Genomic DNA, 21,624 nt, shown 5'->3' with positions numbered 1-21,624 from the left:
TTTGTGTGGCTCAGCAATACCACGTCGTCTGCGTATAGCAAGTTAGACATTTGTTTTCCAGCTACCCTAGGTGGATGTGAGTTTACCTCATTTAATGACTTAGTAAGATCGGCCACAAATAAGTTGAAGAGTAAAGGGGCAAGCACGCATCCCTGCTTAAGGCCACGAGTCACCAGTATTTTGCTAGTCAGAGCTCGGCCATCACCTATCCTCACCTTGACCCAGTTTTCAGAATATAATAGCTTAATAAGAGTCAGTAGTGAGCCTGGGATTCCGTAGCCCTCGAGTTTTTTCCATAGGAGGGATCTATTTACTAGATCAAAGGCCGATCTGAAATCGACAAAACAAAAGTAAAGTGACTGTTTAGATAAAAGTGTCTTATCTATTAAAACTGATTTTTGGGCCCTTTTTTCCACAACATATTTTTTATCCGGTTTCCAGATTAGTTTCTTATGATTAATTGACCTAATCTGTCCTCGTGTGGTTAAATAACTTTGGTGTCTAGAGAAATCAAAACACAATTCCACTATTTGCTGGCAGTGGTCACTGTCGATTCGCTTATTGAGTCGGTAGGAACCAATTTTATCAAACATGTCTAATGACATTAATGTGAAATCAATTCTTGATTTAGATTCATGGTTGTGAAATGACCAGCCGGGAGGTTGATCCGTTGGGAACCTTCCGTTTAGAGCACGTAAACCTATTGCCTCCAGATCCATCAGTAGGTTTTTCCCAATTAAATTTACCTTACGAATTGGACTTTGATCCATTGATTGTTCCGGGATGGACCATTCATAGTTTTGGGAGTGAACCAAATCATTCCGTGTCATGTTAATCAGCAAGTTTATATTAAAATCCCCTGTGGCTAGAATACTTACAGTCGGATCAATCATTAGTTGTTCCAGTAGGAATGATACTAGATCAAAACTTATGTTCTTGCGTGATGTCTTGTTTGGTGGAATATATATATTAAGTATTAGTAAGTTAATCCTGTTTTTTTGCTCATCATGCCCCATAGTTATCTTGACAGCTTGTATGTTCGCGTTGTTGGTGTCCAGTTGTTCGTGGTTGATTTTCAGGTCTAGACCAATAAATATTGCCAGACCCCCACATGGGCGTCCAAACTTGGTATATTTGATGGCTGGTACATAGAACCCTTTATAACCTTGTAAGAAGAAAGCTTCCGTATTCCATGTCTCTTGTAGACATATGATTTGATAAATATTTGACAGGGATTCTATTCCAGCGTTTTGGATTTTTTTTCCCAGACCATTGATGTTCCATGAACATATGATTACCGGCTGCGGATGATCTCTTCGCTCCTTCAATTTGTTATGGTTATGGTTATTACCCGGTCAGAGATCGTGCAGAGCATTCCGTATCCAACTTTCATTTATTTGCCGAGGTTCTACCAGTTTTATTTCTTCCGGGCTCTCCTTATTAATCTGATGTGATCTACCCTGTGGGTTTTTTAATATTGAATATACTGGGATGTCCGTTACTTCCTTAGAGTCGTTTTTTGAGAGATTTCTTTTGAACGGACTCGGGTAAGGTTTGGGAGGTGGATGAGCAATTTTGATCCCCCAACCATCGAAAATATCTTGCTGTTTTATAATATGCTCCGCTAGATGAGGGGTGTTGACCGTTAGGACTGTATGCGGCTGAGAGCCGTCCATATTATGTGCAAATCCCACCGACTCAATGTCTTTTGATGTTATTTTTTCTAGCTCGGGAATCGATTTGAATAGATGTAAAATGTTCCCTCTATTAAGGATGTCACTAGAACCTCTTGAGCTGTATACTGGTGTCAATATTATTTGTGCCAATTTCTTTGAATTAATTGATGCCGTCTTATTTTCGCTTTTTTTTTGCATAGTTTTGCAGATAATTTGTTTTTCTATTCCAGTCCTTGTAACTGTTAATTCCTCATTGTTACTGTGATAATCTCCAATGTACCTCTTATTGTTTGTTGTTTCTCCACAAGTTGCAATGTCTTCAGGCTGATTTCCAATACCAGGTCGGTGATCTTCCCTTTGGTAGGAATTTGTAAGATCATTCAGTGGGTTGAATTTTTCTTGACAAATTGTTCTCCGTATCCTTAGGCCTGAGCGGTTGTTTCCTTCGTTTAGTGCAGTGTTAGGCTCTACTTTAGGTAGCACTGTTTGAGTATCACTAGTGTCGCTTTGTATATTGCATGGATAATTCCAGGCTATACATCCCTTTCCCTTTTGAGTATTTATTACTATAGGGTCCTGGACTGCTTTCTGGCTATCGTGTGCCTGCAAACTATTTCCAATGGGTACATTTTCACCGTTTTTTTTGGGCACATTATCATTCTGTTTGATTTCTGTGTGGGTATTTGGCTTGTTTCCAGTCTGCTTATTGTTCTGATTATTAAAGATATCATAGTATTTTTCACCTTTTACACTCTTGCCCTCGGTATTAAGCCGGATCTCCTCCATCTCACTTTTTGTCAGAGCTGGTTCTTCTTCGATTAAGTCTTCCGGATCGGAATCCTGAGATTCTTCTGAAGGAGGGTATACGTTTACTGTGTTTTGAGTTCCTAACTTATTTCTAGCCTTACGGATTTTTTTCCTTTGTCTCTTTGAGAGTTTATATCCTTGGCAATTTAATTTTTCCTTTTCTGCAATTGTTTGTCCATAAAGTTTTTGCGTGTCTGCGGGTGGTGATTCAGTTTCCACATTCTGCCCGATTGTTTTTCCTTGATGTTTTGGTTTATTTATCTCTTCAATACTTCTTTTTTTTGTTTGAGTGATGTTATGCTCTTCAGCGGGCTGTGTGGTTTGACCTGCTCCGGCTTCTTTGCCCGTGTTTTTAGTGAGAATTAGATCTTTTACGTCTTCCAATATTAAGTTTACTACATCGGGTATGGTTGAAAGTTTATTTATAACTGGTTCACAGGGACACTCGAATTAGTTAATTGCTGCGTGTTCTTGGGCTTTAGTTATTAAGCAGTTCAGTGCCGACAACTTTCTGTCTATTCCGGAAACTGTATTAGCCATTACTCCGAGTATATCAATTTGAGTATCCATTTTGTTTGACTGATATGTCAGTGCTTCTAGTATTAGAGTAGAAGTTTGGTAAAATATGTCCCATGTAGCTCCAAAATCGCTTTTTTCCTTTGCCTCTTTTATGGTGTTATAATCTTTAATTGGACAAGTGACATCCCCGTTTTTCGGGGTCGCACAGATTTGCTCCCTTTCCCTGTAAGTTGAGCAATTGGTTTCAAGAATTTTTATCGGTGTAGGTTCTACCACTTGGCTTTTTGATATCTCCAAGTCATTGTTTCTTAATTCAAGCAATTTCCGTTTTTTAGTTTTACCAACTTCGACCTCCGCTGGTGATTGTAGTAACGTTTCCCGTGCAATATTCCTGGGTTCCCATTCGAGCTTGTTTGAATGTGGAGAAACTGCTGCCAATGCTGTCGTGCTGTCAGTAACCTTATTGCTTGTTTCATGGAGTTTCCTCTTAGTTATAATGTCCACATTAATCTCTAATGGTATTGACCTTTTCAAGTCTTTGGGTTGTTGACGCATAGGAGTAGTTAGTATTGGGTCACCGATCTCTCTTTTAATAATGCCAGTCGGATCTGCGTCATTTAGCTGTAATTCGTGCTTTGTAGTATGATCTATAGGGTCTCTATCGAGGTTCAATGTTTCACTTGCTGCGCACTTTAAGTTCATTTCTTCGTTTAAAATTTTTCCATTCTCTAGATCTTCTATGTCCATACCTTTTTCTTCAAGGAGACTTGATGGTTCAATTGGGATTTGTAATTGATGTTTAGATGTGTCTGATACCATTGACAATAAAACCCCGGTAGGATCGGTCAGGAAGTCAAATTTCTGTGGTATTTTTGTTGACTTTTCAAACATCCGTGCAATTGGTGAGATTAGAGTTTGGGTTTGGTTTAATCCCTTTGTCTGTGCTTTAATGTTTTTTTGTAACTTAAGCGCTTGGGTTTTGCGTGCCTTTTTAGTCTGGGTACCTGATGATCTTATCTTCCCAGAACGCATCCCTGCTTGCTTTGATGCCAATATATCACTTAGGGCTGCACTCCCAAATTTAAGAAAATGATTGATGGTGGCCAAAATTGATGAAAAAAGTGGTGGAGTTCAGATAATCGCTCTTCTGCCTTTGTACAGCCTTTGTACAGCCTTCAATCTTCTGCCATTGGTCCTACCCTTCAGCTCACCCTTGCCCTCCCAAGCCCGTCTACCCCAGAGTTAGGGCAGCTGCCGTCGGGGAGGGTACGGGGCGAGAGTTAGATCTGACAGTGGGGTTGCGATGTTAATACTATAGTGCTATTTGCTTTTTCTTAAGTCAGTGTGAATACAAGGCTCAACACCGCTGAAGCGAATCTTCCAGAACTGCAGCTCAGCCTATTTAAAGAAGGGTTTTGAATGTTTATGTTTGTATATGCTCTGTATGCTCTGTATGTATTCTGAGCCCTTTATTCTCTAGACAACTGTCTGCTCCTACTGCAGCTGTCTGTCCTTAAAATCCTTAAGGGGTTCAGTGGCTTTCTTAGCGGGTTTAGTGGCTTTCTTAGCGCCGTGCTGCACAGCCCCCCTTGCCCTCTCACCTGATCACCCGGTCACCTGTGATGTGAAGTGAGGGGCAGCTGATATGTGCAGCTGTTAGATCCAGTTTGCTAAAAGGAGGCTTTTGTGGCTTCTATGGCTCCTGCCTGCTCCTGCCTCTGCCGCTCCTGCCAACAGTAACGCCTCAATGGGGTCTTTGCGAGAGCTATACTGGATTTCGCCTTCCTCTCCCTCTCCCTCTGCTGGAGAGCCCCCAAAGACGCCAAAGGATGCCAAATAAGATACCAAATTACCCCTCGTGGTACTAGCCGTGGCACCATCTGCCAGTAGGGGGCTTTAGTCTCCTGTCTTTTCGTTTTGGATGTTTTCTCCGCCGCCAGCAGCTGAAAGGAAAGCTTGGAGAGACGTGCCTGGTTCCCCAGGGGGAGACGTGCACTCTGAGCTCACTCCACTGCCTGCAGTTCTAACACGGGGCAGTATCTCTGCTGTTAGTTCTATGGTATGACCGTAGTAATCCTCGGTTAACGGCCGTTACAGCCCTTCACTCGCTGCTCATCTCTACTCTTCTCTGTTTCGGGGCTCCGCCAACACCTCTGTGTGCTCAACTTCGTGTGGGCGGATGGCGCTCTCGTGCTTAACTCACCGGCGTCTGGCTGGCACCTTGCACCTGGCACCTGGCACCTTAGCTGACACTGTGACCGGCCGGCCGACGGGCGGGCGAGTGAGCAGGACTCCCCCCCGGTCCTCAAGGCTCGCCTCACTCACTACCGCCGCCACCGACCTCCGACCTCGACCTCCGACCTCCTTTCGGCACCGATGCAGCTTTGCTCTGCTGCTCTGCTGCTCTGGGGCCGCGCACGCGATCGCCACCTAGCGGTCACCGGGATTCACATAAACACAGCCTCCAAAAGCACACCACACAGCCTCCAAAAGCATGTATTTATAGCGTGTGGGTATAGGGCCGAAATCAAAACCTTTCTTGTTGGCTGTACAGCTCATTTGGCTCGACATAAAGTGGATGTTTCTCAGCCCAAGTTCGCGTTAGTGTATCTTGACTGCCATTTGAGGCAATGCTGTTCTCTCATACTGACGTGGAGCAACATATCAGTATGCAAAGTCTTCCTTGGATGAAGGATCTTTCTAGAACGTATTTGTTGCAATTATTGGGTTTTCCTTCCACCATTCCATCTTATAAAGTATGTTTGCCCAATAAATGTTTGTGATTACTAATGAAGACCCCATGAGGGTGTTTTTTTTTTACAAACGTGTAATTCAATTTCTGTCAGAGATCTTTATAACACTTTTGAATAATGCACTCTCTTCCCATATTAAGAACAGAAGCTATATAAGGAAGCAGAGTGAGTCAGACCCTTTTGCTCTCTTGCCGGTCAACAATAACTGATCCTAATGTGCACTGCATTATGGAATATGTTGCATACTGTTGCATTAAACTGACAGTGTCACATATTCTACGATGCAACGTCTTTGGAAATACATTTTGTAGGTATTCTTTATAAACAGAGAATTACAATGAGTTCATAACCCAGTAAGTTTATAGCTTATCATTGCTTTTAATTCGATTTTTGAAAACAACGGGGAACATTCTCTTTAGATGTGTAGGCTGCATGTTGTTTGCTTTTGAGAGAGTATGCCTTTGAAATAAGTTGTCCTTGGCGCTTGGGTCGTCTCTCAGGAGGAGATTCAGAGTTCATGTATTTGACAAGGACATTTATGAACTACCATTATAGGTAAGCCGTTTATTTGTCCAGAGCTTTGAAACACATTCTTTTCGATAGCATTCAATTCAGATGTCATCCTTGCGAATAAATGAACTAACAAAAGGCATTGATGTCTAAAGTGTAGTTTCTCTCTTAAAACGTGTTCACAAATGGTCACAATGGTGGACTAAATTGAATGATCACTGTTCACTATTCACACTGAGGGCGTCAGGCTTCTCTCAAACATCACTGGCCAAGTCTGATGCGCTCTTTTGCTCCCTGGCCCATATGAACTTTGCTGCCCAGGAGTTTTTACTCACTGGCTTCAGCATCATTAGCCCCCCACCAACAGCTGCTGTCAGCATACAATGTTGAAGATTATCATTGGGAGCTAAGCTGCATTTTAACTGCCTTCACAGAGGCAGCCTAAAGAAAACACATAATGAAAGCGAAAGATACAAAGCATACATTGTCATGTATAAAAAGAGAAAGAATATTATATAAACAAAAATAAATAAATACCTCATAGGAAGCCTGGTGCAAAGCATTCCATCCAGAACAAGAATGTGATCCGTTTATGTTTGCTCCATGTTTGAGCAGGAGTTGCACTATATCAGCATGTTTATTTTCAACCGCTTAAACGAAAATGATAAAGAAGAAAATACAATATTAACAACGACATGGCTACCTAACAGTAATTGTATTAGGACAACAACGTGTGCAAATCCGTTGAAAATCATTGCAATTGCTTTACATCTAATTTTCCCTGTGGAAGAACCTAAAGTAAGGGGTGCTAATACACAAACACATGAGCTACAGAGACTTTCCAAAAGTCAACAACAAAGGAAAGGAGAAAGGATGGAGGCAGGCTGGTGAACCTTTAACAGCATGACACCCAATAATACTTAAACTCATCAGAGCGTCGAACGTTCAGCGCCCAGTGCTGAACGTTCGGATAACGAATGCTGGCCCGTCGGCCAACGGTTGTGCGCAGCACTGGGGAGGTAGTGCTCGTGACGACCGTTGGCCGACGGCAGCAGTTAAGGGGTTAAGCGTAATTTTAAAATATACAATAATATAGATTAGCATTGATCTAGACCAAAGATCTGTAGCATATCTGGTAGAGCATGAGCTTCATGTAATCAAAAGAAATCATTAAACTATATATAACACACACACACAAACACATGAATTCTGCCGGATCGAATATGCGCATTCTGCTAAAAAGAAGTGCACTCGGGTGTCAGAGTTGATGGGCCAATACTTTTCTTGACCATTTTTTTCCTTTACATTCATTATCTTTTAGCACAGTTTTTAGTCATCAATGTGTGTTTAAACTATGCCTGTAGGTAACAATAATTAAAGGTCAATAGTACCTTTTCTTTGTGGTAGTAGGAGTAATATGTTCCTATGATTGGCATTAAACTAAAAAGGGTTTCTATACTGTTCTGCATGTTAGGAAGCACCCACACATGTATATTACAATTATACACCATGTCTAATTTAACTTTAAATCTTGCATTTTAATTTCAAGCATACAGCTGCCAATATCTAGTGTTCGTTGATTTGTATTTTTGTGGAATAAGTTTGCAATAAAAAAGAAAAAGAAGAAATGTAACTCACTTTCTACAGCCAGACCTACTGTTTTACCAATGCTGGTCTCATTATGCAATTATTTTATTATCTGTAGTGCAGAACTCCAACAATGGCAAAATATCCTGTCAACTATATGCTGAGGAGAAGAGGAGAGAATCAACTCAAAATGAAAATTTTAAGAGAGCAAGGGCAGTGGGGAGTTTAAGTAAGAGAGGAGGAGAAGGCCAGAGCAGTGCGTAGGTAAAGACATAGATGGACATTCAATAGCTCAAAGTTAAAGTTAAGAGTGGACGCCTTCAGTAGGAATATTTTGAGGAGAGTAAGTAATTGTATGACTGATCAGAATCACCTCCAATGGGAGGTTACATTGCCACTGTATTCTAAAACTAGCCCAAAAGAGTATGAATTCACATAACCAAGAGTAAAACGCACAGGGAGTTCAGTACATATATGTTTGAAATTGGGTTTCTGGTTGGGAGAGGTATGCACCCTGTCTAAGCAGGAACCACAATCCCAGTCAGGGTAAGTCAGATAAATACTATAAATTAACCTGTGCACACCCTATGACAGCTTGGCACAGAGCAGGCAGGCTTAATTTAAGAGTCAATGTGAAAAGTATTTGTGCAACACTTCAAACAGTAACACAGTGAAAATATTACAAAAAGAGTTCACACCAGTTTCAAAAAATAGCTTATATTTTTATGAATAAAAGTTATGATTTTTTAAATATTAAATGAAAATATAGTTCTTAAAAGCTTAAAGCACCAACCAGGGCTATCTGGTTGCACTAGACTGGACCAAATCCAATAGTTCAGGCCAATCGCGATGGAGCGCAGTTGGATACAAGTATTACCTTGGCCAGCTGCAAAGTACCTTAGATGCGTCGTTGACAGAGTAGAGAAGCAGGAAGCAAAGAGCGACCACTGGGTTGAAGGTTAAAGGTTGGTGTGGAGCCAGAGATGTACCGGAAATTGTAGACAATGTGCAGGCCATGGTCTGTGCAGCAGTGGCGATGCGTCGGCGTCAAGGGAGATGCACAATTTAATTGGTCGCAATGTTGTCGATCAGGTTCAGCAATTTATGCCTACTTCCAAGAGCCCACGTCAACTTGAGGAAGAGAACTAAGTATTAGAATGTACTGGTCGTAGGAATTAGTAAATTATGAACAAGAATTATGTGCTATTCTGAATTATACACTTTATCTTACTCAGTTATATTGTGACGTTTTAATCATGTTTATGTGCTTTTATGGTTGTGTTTTAATTAGCCGAATAAAGTTTGAAACTGAACTGAACTGATATATTTCTAAGAGTGGCTTTTTTAAAAGGATAATGATAAATTCGACTTTACCATAAAAGAGGATTTATAATTACCCTTCCAGTGATATGAAACATGAATGATCTATTCCTTCTCAATCAGGAATTACAGCTTATAAAAGTATAATAAGGAATACCCAATGTTAACCTATCAGAGGGGTAGGCCTCACAGCAGTGAAACATGAATTTGGGTGATTTTCACCAGCAGGACACGGAACACTTTAAGTACATGTCCTAGCTTTCGACTACACAGCACCCTGCCCTGAGGGACAACTAGGGCCTACCTTAGGGTTGACTTATATGTAATATAAGGGGAGTTTAAGGCTTGCCAAAGGGTTCTAAAGGCCAAATGAACATGGCAGTGTAAACTGACCACACAGGCTCTACAGTGGAAGGTATGCACCATGTTTGAAGGGCTACATAAGTGAGTGGCACGTTCAGTGCTGCAGGCCCACAAGTAGCATCTTATTTACAGGCCCTGGGCATATGCAGTGCATTGTACTAGGAACTTATAGCTACATTAAATATGCCAATTGTGAATAATCCAATCAAACCATGTTTAAGGGAGAGAGCACATACACTTTAGCACTGGTTGGCAGTGGTCAAGTGCTCAAAGTCCTAAGGCCAACAAAAAGAATTCAGCAAAATTGGAGGCAAGCAGGCAAAAAGTTTGGGTGGAGACCACCATAAGGCTGACAGGTCTAAGGATATACACTGCTGATACTGAAAGGAGTTTTCTACTGCGGTAAATGTATTTATAGTTTGACAATAGGAACTATAACAAACATTTTCTGATCAATAAAATCACAGCCTGGCTAGAATTTGGAGTAATTCTACTAGATCTGTAAAAGGGTTGACAGGAGGGTCGGTTACCAGTGTCTTCTCTTGAATCTTTAGTTAGCAACAGGAAAGCCACACTGAGTGTGGTTGTAGGGATACTAATTTAAAGAATATATGCTTCACCGTGAAATCGCCCAACCACAAAGCAAATGTCAGTCATAAAAGATTGGCTTAGTACTTTGTGCTTTAGCTTCTCCTGAGTTTCTGCTCTAACGGTCCGTCCATCTAGCCTAGTCCGCTTTGGGCCATACCCTCAAGAATTGATTAATCTTTGAAAGTACCTTCACCAAACTTCAGTTCTAGAAAATCAGGGAAAGTATTCAACACAGGGCCTTGGAAAGACCGGTACAAACTTCTGGACACTGGGAATGATCTATGCATAAACACTTCGTTAGTCGTGGGTATAGAGATCCACCAAGTAAGCACTTCCACTGCCCAAACAGTCTTTGTCCATGAGAGTCATTAAGAGCCACAGTAGGGAAAAAGAATTGGCAAAGTAAAGCTACTCCTACAGTGAGTAAACTTACGTGTTGTAAAGGAAGCAGCACACTTTCACAATTAGACAACTGACATTTCACATGCTATTATTAGCAGCTGCAAAATGTTCCAGATGTGTACACATCATATAAAGAACACCAAATGATAAGTGCCCACCGTGCATTTACCTAGAAATCATGTACCAAACTGCTGAAGACAACTCTCTCTTAAAAACAGGTGAGCTACCTGAATGACCCCTACAAGGCTTTACAGATACTTGCTTGAGTAACACTGTACTTTTCACTGGTATTCTGATTTTTGTGTCCATCATGGATGGCAACCATATGTGCATGCTAAGACCTAGACTGTGTCTAAGGATTTGAGACTCCGAGCACTGCTCTGTGATCTGGAGTGGTGCACCAAGCATGCCTTGCTAGGGCCTGGAGCAGCTGTTTTTATTCTAGGACATAATGAGGGAGGAGTGGTGGTAGCTGTCAAAAACAGAGTTATTTGTTAGGGAGGCAGAACCCCTACCAACTAAATAAATCTACTCTGGTTAGGTCAAACCAAGGCTCTGAGAGAATCTCTACTCCACCCCTGGCAGCTAAGGCACAAGCAGTATGCCATCAACTAAGACGTGCATGTTACTTTCAAACAGTACCAAGTAACAACTGAGATAAATTGTGTATTGCCCCTGGTAAAGCATAACACAAGATGGAGGGCTGAGGGACAACCTCTCCAGACTGGCAAAGTGTATTGCTGGCATTCCTAAGCTTTGAACTTCGCATCGGTCAATAGGGTGTGGGAGGATAGAGGGACAATCAGCAGAAGACTGGTGATTGTCTCTTCCAGAGCACCAGCATTTGGCTTGGAGTGTGCGCGCTCTTTGTTTTGACGAGGCAATCATCTAAGCAGGGCCTGTCTCTTTGTGTCTCCTAGTAGTGATACTCACAAAATCTGATAGCTGTCAGTTGCAAAGCCTTAAAATTTGGTTGTGCTCATGTTTTAGAGGCTCCAGTTTAACAAACCCCATCACTAAATACAGTGGAAACCATCACCTGAAACAAAAACTGTATGATTGGACAGGCGAGCTACACTAAGAGAGGGAACAGTTCCAGGACCCTGATAGCAGAATCAACATTCTTTTGTTTGCAACAGGACTGAAACATCCACCTGGGTTCCAGATTTCTTCCTGATCAAAGAAGTAGTACTCTGCAGAGTAGTATAGTAATTCTTGAGATGAAGGCGTGTGTCACTGACAGCAAATCTCCAACACTGAATGGGATCTCACTGGGAAAGTCTGCAAGGAGCTGCTGGAGAAGGTATGTGACTGTCTTAGCGCCTGCGCCTGACTGGCCTGCTCAGAGATGAAATCAAGATGATATCCCTGCAGGAGGTGATTACTCAGAGGATCCCAGCAGATGTGCTTGAGTAAAAGGGACAGCCCTGTAGTGCAGATTATTGTAGGAGCAATGCAAGAGCGCACCTGGGTGCTAAAGTGAGTTTCCCTGCCTCTACAATCATTGTTACACCACCAATGGTGCTGTGGTCCGGCGAGAAGAAGGAATGACATAGGAACATAACATAATGCCGGAGTGAGTCTCGATGCAACCTGATTCCCACTTAAACCATAACTGGCATGCTGTGCTAACCAAGGAGGAGGCAATAGTGAGAGCGCATGACCTAGTCTGCAGGATCTAAAGACTGCACCCGACACCTAACATCCTGAGATGAATTTGCAGGCCAAGAGGAGGATCGTTGAAGAACAATGAATAGCATAGGATAGCATTTGTAAAGCGCACTAATACCCGAAGGGATCAAGGAGCTTAGAGCTTTCAAACAACATCGAAGGATGGTGGAGCTATCTTTCACACATGCATTCAATAGTGAGGACCTCACAGGAGGACGTTGCAGCGCTAAGCTCAGGATTCTTTAATTTTAGAAAAAGCTATGGTGGGGCTGCCAGTGACTGGGGCATGGAAGGACTGGCGAACAGGCTGCTGACTGAGAAGTTTGCTTGCATTAATTACATTAAGCCTGCACCTGTGAGATTATTCTCAGCCCGGTATGTTTATATCTGTTTTTACTGTATTACCTTTTGCAAAATCCATTGCCTAGGCGCATATGCCTTTGCGAGATATTTTGTTTTGGTTTAATAAAATATTTATCTTTTATAAAAGACAAGCACTGACTTGAATAATCATTATTGCATGCTCTTGGGCAACTGGTGAGTCTTCACCCCCACATCACCTGCTTGAGAAGCCTACCTCCTGACCTGAGGTTCAAGTGTTGAAAAGGTGTACTTTGTGTTCAGTTTACAGTGCAACTGTAGTGCTGGTCAAAGAACAACTGTAGTAAAAGGCTTCAACAACCAGGGTTGTGATTCAGTAATGCTTTCTTGCCCTGTGTTCCCTGGATGTGCTCAGACAATGCATATTTTACAGCTCCACCACACACCACTTATTCAGACTCAACGATACCAAACAAATCGCTCATTCTTCAATCCCTAACTAGAAAAATGCTTACAAATATATATAAATATATATATATATATATATATATATATATATATATATATATATATTATAGACTTCAGTGAAATATTTAATGTATACTCTATGAAAACAAAAATTAATTATGCGAGTTTTTTACAACACGTGTAGGAAAATATATCAGCATTAATATTAATTTTGTTTATTTCCAACTCAATAATGGTGCATTTGCATTATGAGGAATATTGGCTATGAAATGTGAATTTGAATGTTACTCTGGATTCTTTACAACCTTACTATGGTTAAAATGTTTTTGTGCTCATTGAAATGTATTCTGCAGGCTATGTTTATGATACAAACAATCTAAAAAACAGACCCAATGCAAGTGGCACTGGGGTGAAAATTCTACATAGAGATAGAAAGTACTTGATGGAATGAGACAAAGAAGTCGGTGTAGTACAGGAACCGTATACATTTATGATTTCCTCTGTGTGCCCAGTGAGTCATTAAAGACAGGATCTGCCATCTTCATTCATATTTTCCAGCTTCTTCGTTCAGATTCATGGTGGGAATTTCATGAGATTAAATGTTCTGATTAGAGGCAGAGCTCCCACCACACACATCTTTCATATATACTGTACAAACCTTAGAAAGGTCTACGTGAAAATTCAATCGGTTTTCCCACCTCACATAAAAAGATCAGATTATGGGAAGATTCTCTCTCATCATTTCCATTTGCAGGAGCAAAAATGTCCTTATCTGAACTTGGAGTATGCAGGAATCCAGGGTTGCAGCAGCATCACTGATGAAACGATCAGGAGTTCACCTCCATGACAAAACAGAGCACCCAAGGGGTAAGTACAGATGCAAGTTCTTTGGGATGGACCAAGAATGAGGAGGAAAAGGTGGAGGACTCTGGGCCTGATCACAATTTTGGCTGACAGGGTTACTCTGCGACCAATTGCGACGGATATCCCGTCTGCCAAATTACAATTCCATTATATCCTAGGGAACTTATAATACGCTGGACACGATATCCGTCATGTTTACGATGGAGTATCCCATTGGCCAAACTCGTAAATCAGGCCCTCTATGTCCACCTCACCACATACATAACAAGGCACAATCACTACACACGGAGTCTAGGGAGGGAGACAGAGACCATCTTCCAAATGTGCAACATGTTTCGGGTTAAGCAGTAGAATTTTCTAACACACAAAGTCACTATTAGTGTTCAATCAGTACCATTGATCATCTGTCTAGGAATCTGGAGTGAGGGTATGTCTAGCTGGATTGTGCTACCTCTTCAGGTGATTATACTGTGTCTTAAAACTGAGAAGTAATTTTATGGGCGTAAAAAGGCATGAGTACCCAGTAGCTTAAAAGAGTCTGTGCTATTTCCCTGCTTTGACAATGCCAATGTTTGTCTCCAGACATTGCAGTTAAACGCTCTTTTTATTTTGAACACTTAGAAGTCTAGTTAGCTCTGATTCCAACTTCAAACTCAATATTATTGTTTAACCTGAATCCATCATCACTAGAGCAGGGTCTGAAATGCACTAAAGTGTATAGATGAGAAATTACAATTCGTTTTTTTTAAACGAGGGCACTATTTCCCAGAGGAGCAGTTTCGAAAGCCTTATCATTTCACACATCTAAGCAAAAAGGTAAAATTAAGCCAATGTGCATATCTTCGGAGCTAATACTACTAACACTACAATACTGAGTGCCTTGCATTGTGTATAAATCTCAGTGTAAGAGCAAGTTACTTTACTTCAGTCCTTATTGATCCGTGTCAATCAAGACATAATGTAATTGGTTCTTCATTCCATTGTACAATATGCAAACGCAGTACCACGGTGTGCCAAGTGAGCTTGGCCTTTTTGGGGATACTGTTTATTTGGCTGAGTTACTGCTACAGAAATTTGTAGTGCTTCTGAGCAAGGTTAATTGTTTAACTCCTCCGATTACATTACCTATTTCGGGCATACAGATTACACAAACAAGAATATCCTTTTTGTAAAGGCTAGAAAAGGAAGCAACATTTGTTTATAAAGCACAGAAGGGCCTATTTGTATTACACATTAACTACCCTATTGCTGTTTTCTCTCTGCATAAAAAAGAAATCAGTATAGCTATCCGAATAAAAAATAAAGCGAGACGTCTCATCTGAGTGGTCCATGCAGCATGAAATGCTACAAGTACATGCCTTCCAGAAAATGTGCCTGTTGCAGCCATATGTGGGACACAGACTCGAATCTAATCCGTTCCCATTCGGCTGTTGCAAGATAAACAATTTGAGTACATTGGACGTGGTAATAGAACTTCTTTTTATGGTTGCAATGTAATGCGTGCAGGTTTAATCACCGATAGAGTAGAACATCACCGAAAACAGCACAGGCCCTAATGGCTTCATTGCTGGAGAGCCTCGCGGCTCTGCAGCAGGAGATACATACCTCACGTTTAGAGAATCAGGAGTTGAAAAAAGAAATGGGTACCTTACGTAGGGAGGTCGCAGGTATTAGTAGAAAAGGTGCAGGGAAGGGGTCGTACATCAAGGAATGGACACTTCCCCCTCTGGTCTCTACCACCACACCAGTCCCAGGGGGAGGCACACAAGGCCCTCGGTTCTTTACGATGCCAGCGGCAACCTCACCTCCTGAAGGGTCTACTCCCACATTTCAAGTCATACAGAACCATGGCATATCCCTGGCACCACCTGAACGTTTTTATGGGGACCCCAAGAAATTTGAGACCTTCCTTAATCAATGTAGACTTCACTTCGTCTGCAAACCCACGCTATTTCAGGATGACGCTGCAAAAACCTCCTTTATGATGTCGCACATGGGGGGAAATGCCGCTAGCTGGACCATCCCACTGATGGAACGCAACGATCCAGTGTTGCACAGTTTTCAGGACGTTTGTTTGGAGATGAGAAAGCTGTTTGATTGGAAGTCACATATGATGTCACTGGACCGAGAACTCTTAACGCTCCGGCAGGGGTCACAGGACTTGTTGACCTACATCACCACTTTCAATCGCCTCCTGGTGGAAACAGACTGGCCCCAAGAGAAACGGACTACTCTGTTCTATCAGGGTCTGCGAGGAGAACTAAAAGATGTACTATCGCAGGTAGTCCAGCTCCCCCAAACCTGTGAAGAATTAATAGATCTTACTGTTCAGCTGGATCACCATCTACAGGAAAGAAAGGGACACAGAGGTAGGAGTGATACCCGTTTTTTCCTCCCTCGACCTAAACCGGCTTCCGAAAAACACACAAAGCAGCCAAAAGGACCAGAACCCATGCAGATCGGGGGGGGGTTCCGGGGTCCGCTCACTACCGAAGAAAGAGAAAAAAGATGGCAGCAAAAGTTGTGTTTGTATTGCGGGAAAAGTGGGCACTTCATCAGGGAGTTTCGAGCAAGATCGAAGGTACCCGAACGGCCGACCACCTTCAGAATGCAAGCTGATACATCCCCACAAACAACGGAAAACTAACTAGCCCAAGCCATGAAGAGATCTCTGTCTTGGGTTCAGAAACTAAGTTGGTCTCTTCAGCTCTAGCTAACACCATTCCGCCTTCCGTGGCTCACATGAATGTGTGTGTTACCCTCTGGATGTCTGAAAAGAACTCCATTGACGTGTCAGCCCTTTTGGATTTCAGAGCCACCGGGAACTTCATTGATCAACAATATGCCTGGAATATCGGGGTACAGTGAAAAAGCAAGGATCCACCTGAGTTAGTGAAAGCAGTAGACAGAAAGGCATTGACGTCAGGACCGGTAGGGTACCATACCTTTCCACTTACGATGCAAGTAGGAAAGAACCACTTCGAGACTATCCAGTTCGACCTGATAGACGCACCACACTTCTGCCTCATTCTGGGCATGCCATGGCGGACACTTCATGACCCTGTGATCCGGTGGGCGGACCGCACTGTTTCCTTAACCTCCGGATATTGTAAGGTGTATTGCATCAAACATCCCACATACCCGGACGTCTCCTCCGGTACACAAGCCTGTCTCCTAGCAGAGAGATGTGAGGAATCGGGGTATTGCTGTTCCACCGCACTACCCGTAGTCTACAAGGACTACAAGCCTGACTTCGACAAACAAGACACACTTACCACCTCATTGTACGTATGACTGTCATATCGACCTCTACGTATGACTGTCGTATCGACCTCTTGCCTGGAGCTGACATCCCTTGCAGCAGGGTGTATGCCTTAACGGAGCCTGAAACCCGTTATCTAAAGAATTACCTCGAGGAGAATTTAGGCTCTGGCTTTATCAGGCATTCCTCATCACCAGCCTTGTCTCCTCTTCTTCGTAACAAGGAAAGATTGCTACGAATTGAGAGCATATATCGATTATAGAGCGATCAACAAAGTCACCATAAAGAATGAATACCCCCTGCCCTTGATCCCGGTCCTGTTGGATCAGCTGAAAGGAACACACATTTTTACAAAACTGGATCTCCGAGGGGTGTACCATCTGGTCAGAGTTAAATCCGGAGATGAGTGGAAGACCGCTTTCCAGACCTAATTTGGATTCTACGAATACCAGGTGATGCTCTTCGGGCTATACAACGCCCCTGCAGCGTTTCAGTACTTTATGGATGAGGTGCTTCGGGTTTGTTAGACACCTTCTGCATAGTCTACATCGACAACATTCTCATATATTAAAAAATAAACAAGAACACGTCACCCATGTGAAGACTGTATTGGACAGACTCCAACAACATTCGCTGTATGCCAATTGGAGAAATGCCTTTCCCACGTGAAGGAGGTCGCCTTTCTGGGGTATGTTATCAATGCACAGTGTTTTCAGATGGACATGGGAATGGTTGAAGCTATCACACAGCGGAAAGCATTACAACATGTCAAGGCGGTACAAAGCTTCCTTGGTTTTGCGAACTACTACAGGCGTTTTGTTTTATCAAGGACTTTCCAAGGATAATACACCCTATTTCACGTCTACTGAGAAAAAACACCCCTTTTACCTGGGACCATGAAGCGGATCGATCATTCATGGAGTTGAAGGGCCGATTCACCTAAGCACCTATTTTGTGTCACCCTAAACCCAAGCATACCGTTCATAGTAGAAACTGATGCATCACAATATGCCATAGGAGGAATATTATCACAAAGACACCTCGACACAGGACAACTACACCCGGTGGCGTATTACTCAAAGAAGCTCACCCCTAGCGAGTAAACTACTCCATCACAGACAAAGATCTTTTTGCGATCAAAAGAGCATGTGAGGAATGGAGGCACTATATCCTGGGAGCCTGTCATACAGTTGAAATATTCACAGATCACCGTAACCTGTTGTTCCTGAAATCCGCAAGAGCCCTCACGCCACGTCAGCTATGGTGATCTCTATTTTTCTCGGACTTTGATTTTGTCATTAAATACAGACCTGGGCCCCAAAACGGTATGGCTGATGCATTGCCAGGACTGGACAAACCCCTGGACGCTGAACAGGATGAGCCTCACGAACCCCCAAGAAACCATAGCATTAATCACATCAAACGACTTCCTAGGTGACCTGAAGGCGTCCTTGGCCCACATGGATGGTCATGCCTGGATAAAAGAAGACCCAGAACACAGGACCACGAACGATGATCTATGGTACCACTACCAAGCTTTGTACATTCCCAACCGGCCCAACAACTACAAGTGTTAGCTTGGGCTCATGACTCTATGCTAGGAAGACATCTCAGGGAACATAAAACCATAGCCAGCATTGAGAGATCCTTTTGGTGGCCCACGCTACAAAACAATACTAAGAACTAACTAAATAACTGTTTAGTCTGTGCTCAAAGCAAGGCCACCCGTTCCAAACCTGTTGGGTTGTTACGCCCAATAACCATACCTCCACTCGCTTGGCATAGCGTGTCGATGGATTTCCTTGTCGAAATGCCACCTTGTGAAGGGTACACCACCATTCGAGTGGTAGTAGATCACTTGACAAAATCACCTCTCTATTGTGGAGGGCGTTATGGTATGTTATGTTAAGGTACCTTACAGAGCGCGACAGCTGCCCCAGCAAAGGGGCGTCCCGGCGCTAGAAGGAAAACTGACAAATAGCAGAGTAACACCAGCTAGTTAATGGGGAAAAGAAAAGTCTTAATGTCTTATTTGATACCATTGGAGTGGAGGCCCGGTTGTCCACCAGCTACCACCCCCAACTCAACCAAACGCTTGAACAGTACCTGCGTTGCTTTACCCTCCAAAACACAATGGATTGGTACCCATTGATCTGGACGGCAGAGTTTGCCTACAATAATGCTGAACATTCCACACTGGGGTGTTCCCCCCTGTTCTGCCTGTATGGTTTCCATCCGAACATGCTCCCTTTTGAAAGGCCTGTGGTCTCTAGGTATCCCACCATACAGGACACCCACCCATCTCAGAGCTGTGCTCAGTGAAGCAAAAAGTCAGTTAGAGGCCGCGCAGACTGCACACACACATCACACTGATAAAAAGAGGACCCTTGAACCTGCTTACCAGGTGGGAGATAAGGTGTGGCTGGCAACGAAGAATCTACATTTAAAAAAGGTGGCTAAACTGGCTCCTAAGTACGTAGGGCCCTATGGCATCGAACAAGTCATTAATCCTGTGGCCGTGAGGCTGTCTTTGCCCCAGTCCTGGAACATCCACCCCGTGTTTCATGTGTCCCTGCTCCGGCCTTGTCCAATTAGTATGAGGTCGCCTTCTACGCCATTGCCATTAGAAGTGGATGGACAGGAGAAATATGAGGTTCGGGAACTGTTGGATTCTAGGCTTGTAAGGGGACAAGTGCAGTATCTAGTAGATTGGAAGGGGTATGGCGTGAAGGATAGGACCTGGGAACCAATGAACAACCTGCCCTGCCCTAAGTTGTTGGAACATTTTCATAACAAGCATGCAGGCAAACCAGGACGACCGCCTAGACAACGGTCCTCGAGAGGGGGTTCTGTCGCAATCCTGAGTCAGAGAAGGGATCTGGGGGGGGTCTGCCCCCTCATGGCCATGTAATGAGTGCAGGTTTAATCACTGAGAGAGTAGAACATCACCGAAAACAGCACAGGCACTAATGAAGTACAAAGTCCAAAACACCCTGAGACAGTGTCCCTCGTATCATGGCAGGAGCCGTCTGCCATTTGGAGGTCTATAAAGCTCCTCCCGTTCCTAAACACATGCCTTGACAAACTTCCGGATTATCCAAGAGGACGCAGCGCCAAGCGGATGCTATTCCCCGCTGGAGGGCAAGCTCTGATTTCCTCTACGTTGCCGAGCTCGTGTTTTGCCATATCACGGTCTGTGCTGAGCCTGGACCCGTCGCAGGTAGACATTTTGGGTTACCGCGACTTCTACAGGGTGTGAACACCACTTCCCAGGTATTTAGGAATTATAGTGAGTGTGTTGTGTGGATTACGTTCCTCCCGCGCTCCTGGACTAAATCTGACAAGCAGTCTCCCGGACCTTGAGAGGGCTGTTCGCCTATTTTTCTTTGTGATTCCGCACTCACAGTGAAATTGAACAGCGAGTGCCACTATTTTGAGTGTACTGTTCCGTGTAGTGCAATACGCGCTCGTCTTTCTCCACTGAATCGCTGCAGGAAGGCGTAGTGCTTCTCAACCCTCCCATCTTCCCAAGACTACTGAAACACAAGGCTTTTTATGCTGTGGGCATCGGAAGCAATGTTCTTAGTCCTGACTTCTATGACCTTCAGTGTCATTGTGGTTTACTGAATTGAGTGAGGGATTCCTGGGTAGTTTAGTAAGGGAGTGTGTTGTATGACTGAGTGTATTGCCATGCCCCAACCCCACGAGTGATTTCTTGTTATTTTGTTTTCTACTGCAGTTGTCCAAGAAGAATTGCGACAAAGCGCTGGGCGGCTCTTTCTACCATGCGCAGTCCAGACGCTAGAAATAAACCGCAGTGCTTATTATATTCTCCCTTTCCCTTTTTCCCCGGGGTGCTCCCTTGCACAGTGGTGTTTTGTATTCCTCTGTGTGGGGTTGTTCTCAGGAGAGGAAGGGGATACTCTCCATACCATCGTCCCTGCTGGCCGATCTTTGAGGTTAGTGGCTTTCTTGGATTTATGCTACTGACAGGGCCGTTTCTAGGTATTTTGCCGCCCTAGGCGAGAATTGAAAAATGCCGCCCCCTCCCTTTTACTACCATCACTCTCTCTCCCCCCCATCCACGCTAGAAGAATTAATTAACATGTGAGGCTTGTGAGTACCAAGGAGCATCACTCCGGTTCTATACATGATGATAAGCAGGTGACGCAGCCCAGATATAGTGTACCGAATTCACCCACCATAACTGGAATGCACTTTCTTTTATTGAATGGGCAATCATTGAACTACAAATACAGGTCCCTATGACGAGGATGCGTGTTCGTGCAGGGCACAGATGTGTGTTTGTTTTTAGGTAAATTTATTGTGACTTTTAAGCTGGGGACCAGGTTGGAGTCTGGCGGGAGGCTCAATCATCCTGTGAATCTGGGCAAATCACTTAGGGGCAGATTTACAATTACTGGTGTATCCCTGCATATCGGCAGGGATGCGCCAGTAATTGTGCACCGCAGCTCCGCCACCCTTGATGCGCCGCATTTACAATGCGGCG

General features: G+C 43.3%; 1 protein-coding gene across 4 annotated transcripts in view; it reads right to left on the bottom strand.

The window, feature by feature from the left end:
• Positions 1–21,624, bottom strand: part of ASB3 (ankyrin repeat and SOCS box containing 3) — a 404,583-nt gene that overhangs the window by 173,148 nt on the left and 209,811 nt on the right. For all 4 annotated transcript variants that reach the window (XM_086927737.1, XM_086927738.1, XM_086927740.1 and 1 more), the window contains exon 5: positions 6,803–6,915. In XM_086927737.1, coding sequence (XP_086783863.1) covers positions 6,803–6,915 — 113 coding nt within the window. The remainder of the gene's footprint in view (positions 1–6,802; positions 6,916–21,624) is intronic.

Source organism: Lissotriton vulgaris, chromosome 6 (genome assembly GCF_964263255.1).
Source record: "Lissotriton vulgaris chromosome 6, aLisVul1.2, whole genome shotgun sequence".
In the NCBI taxonomy this organism is placed as follows: domain Eukaryota; kingdom Metazoa; phylum Chordata; class Amphibia; order Caudata; family Salamandridae; genus Lissotriton; species Lissotriton vulgaris.
This window is presented reverse-complemented; position numbering and strand designations above follow the sequence as displayed.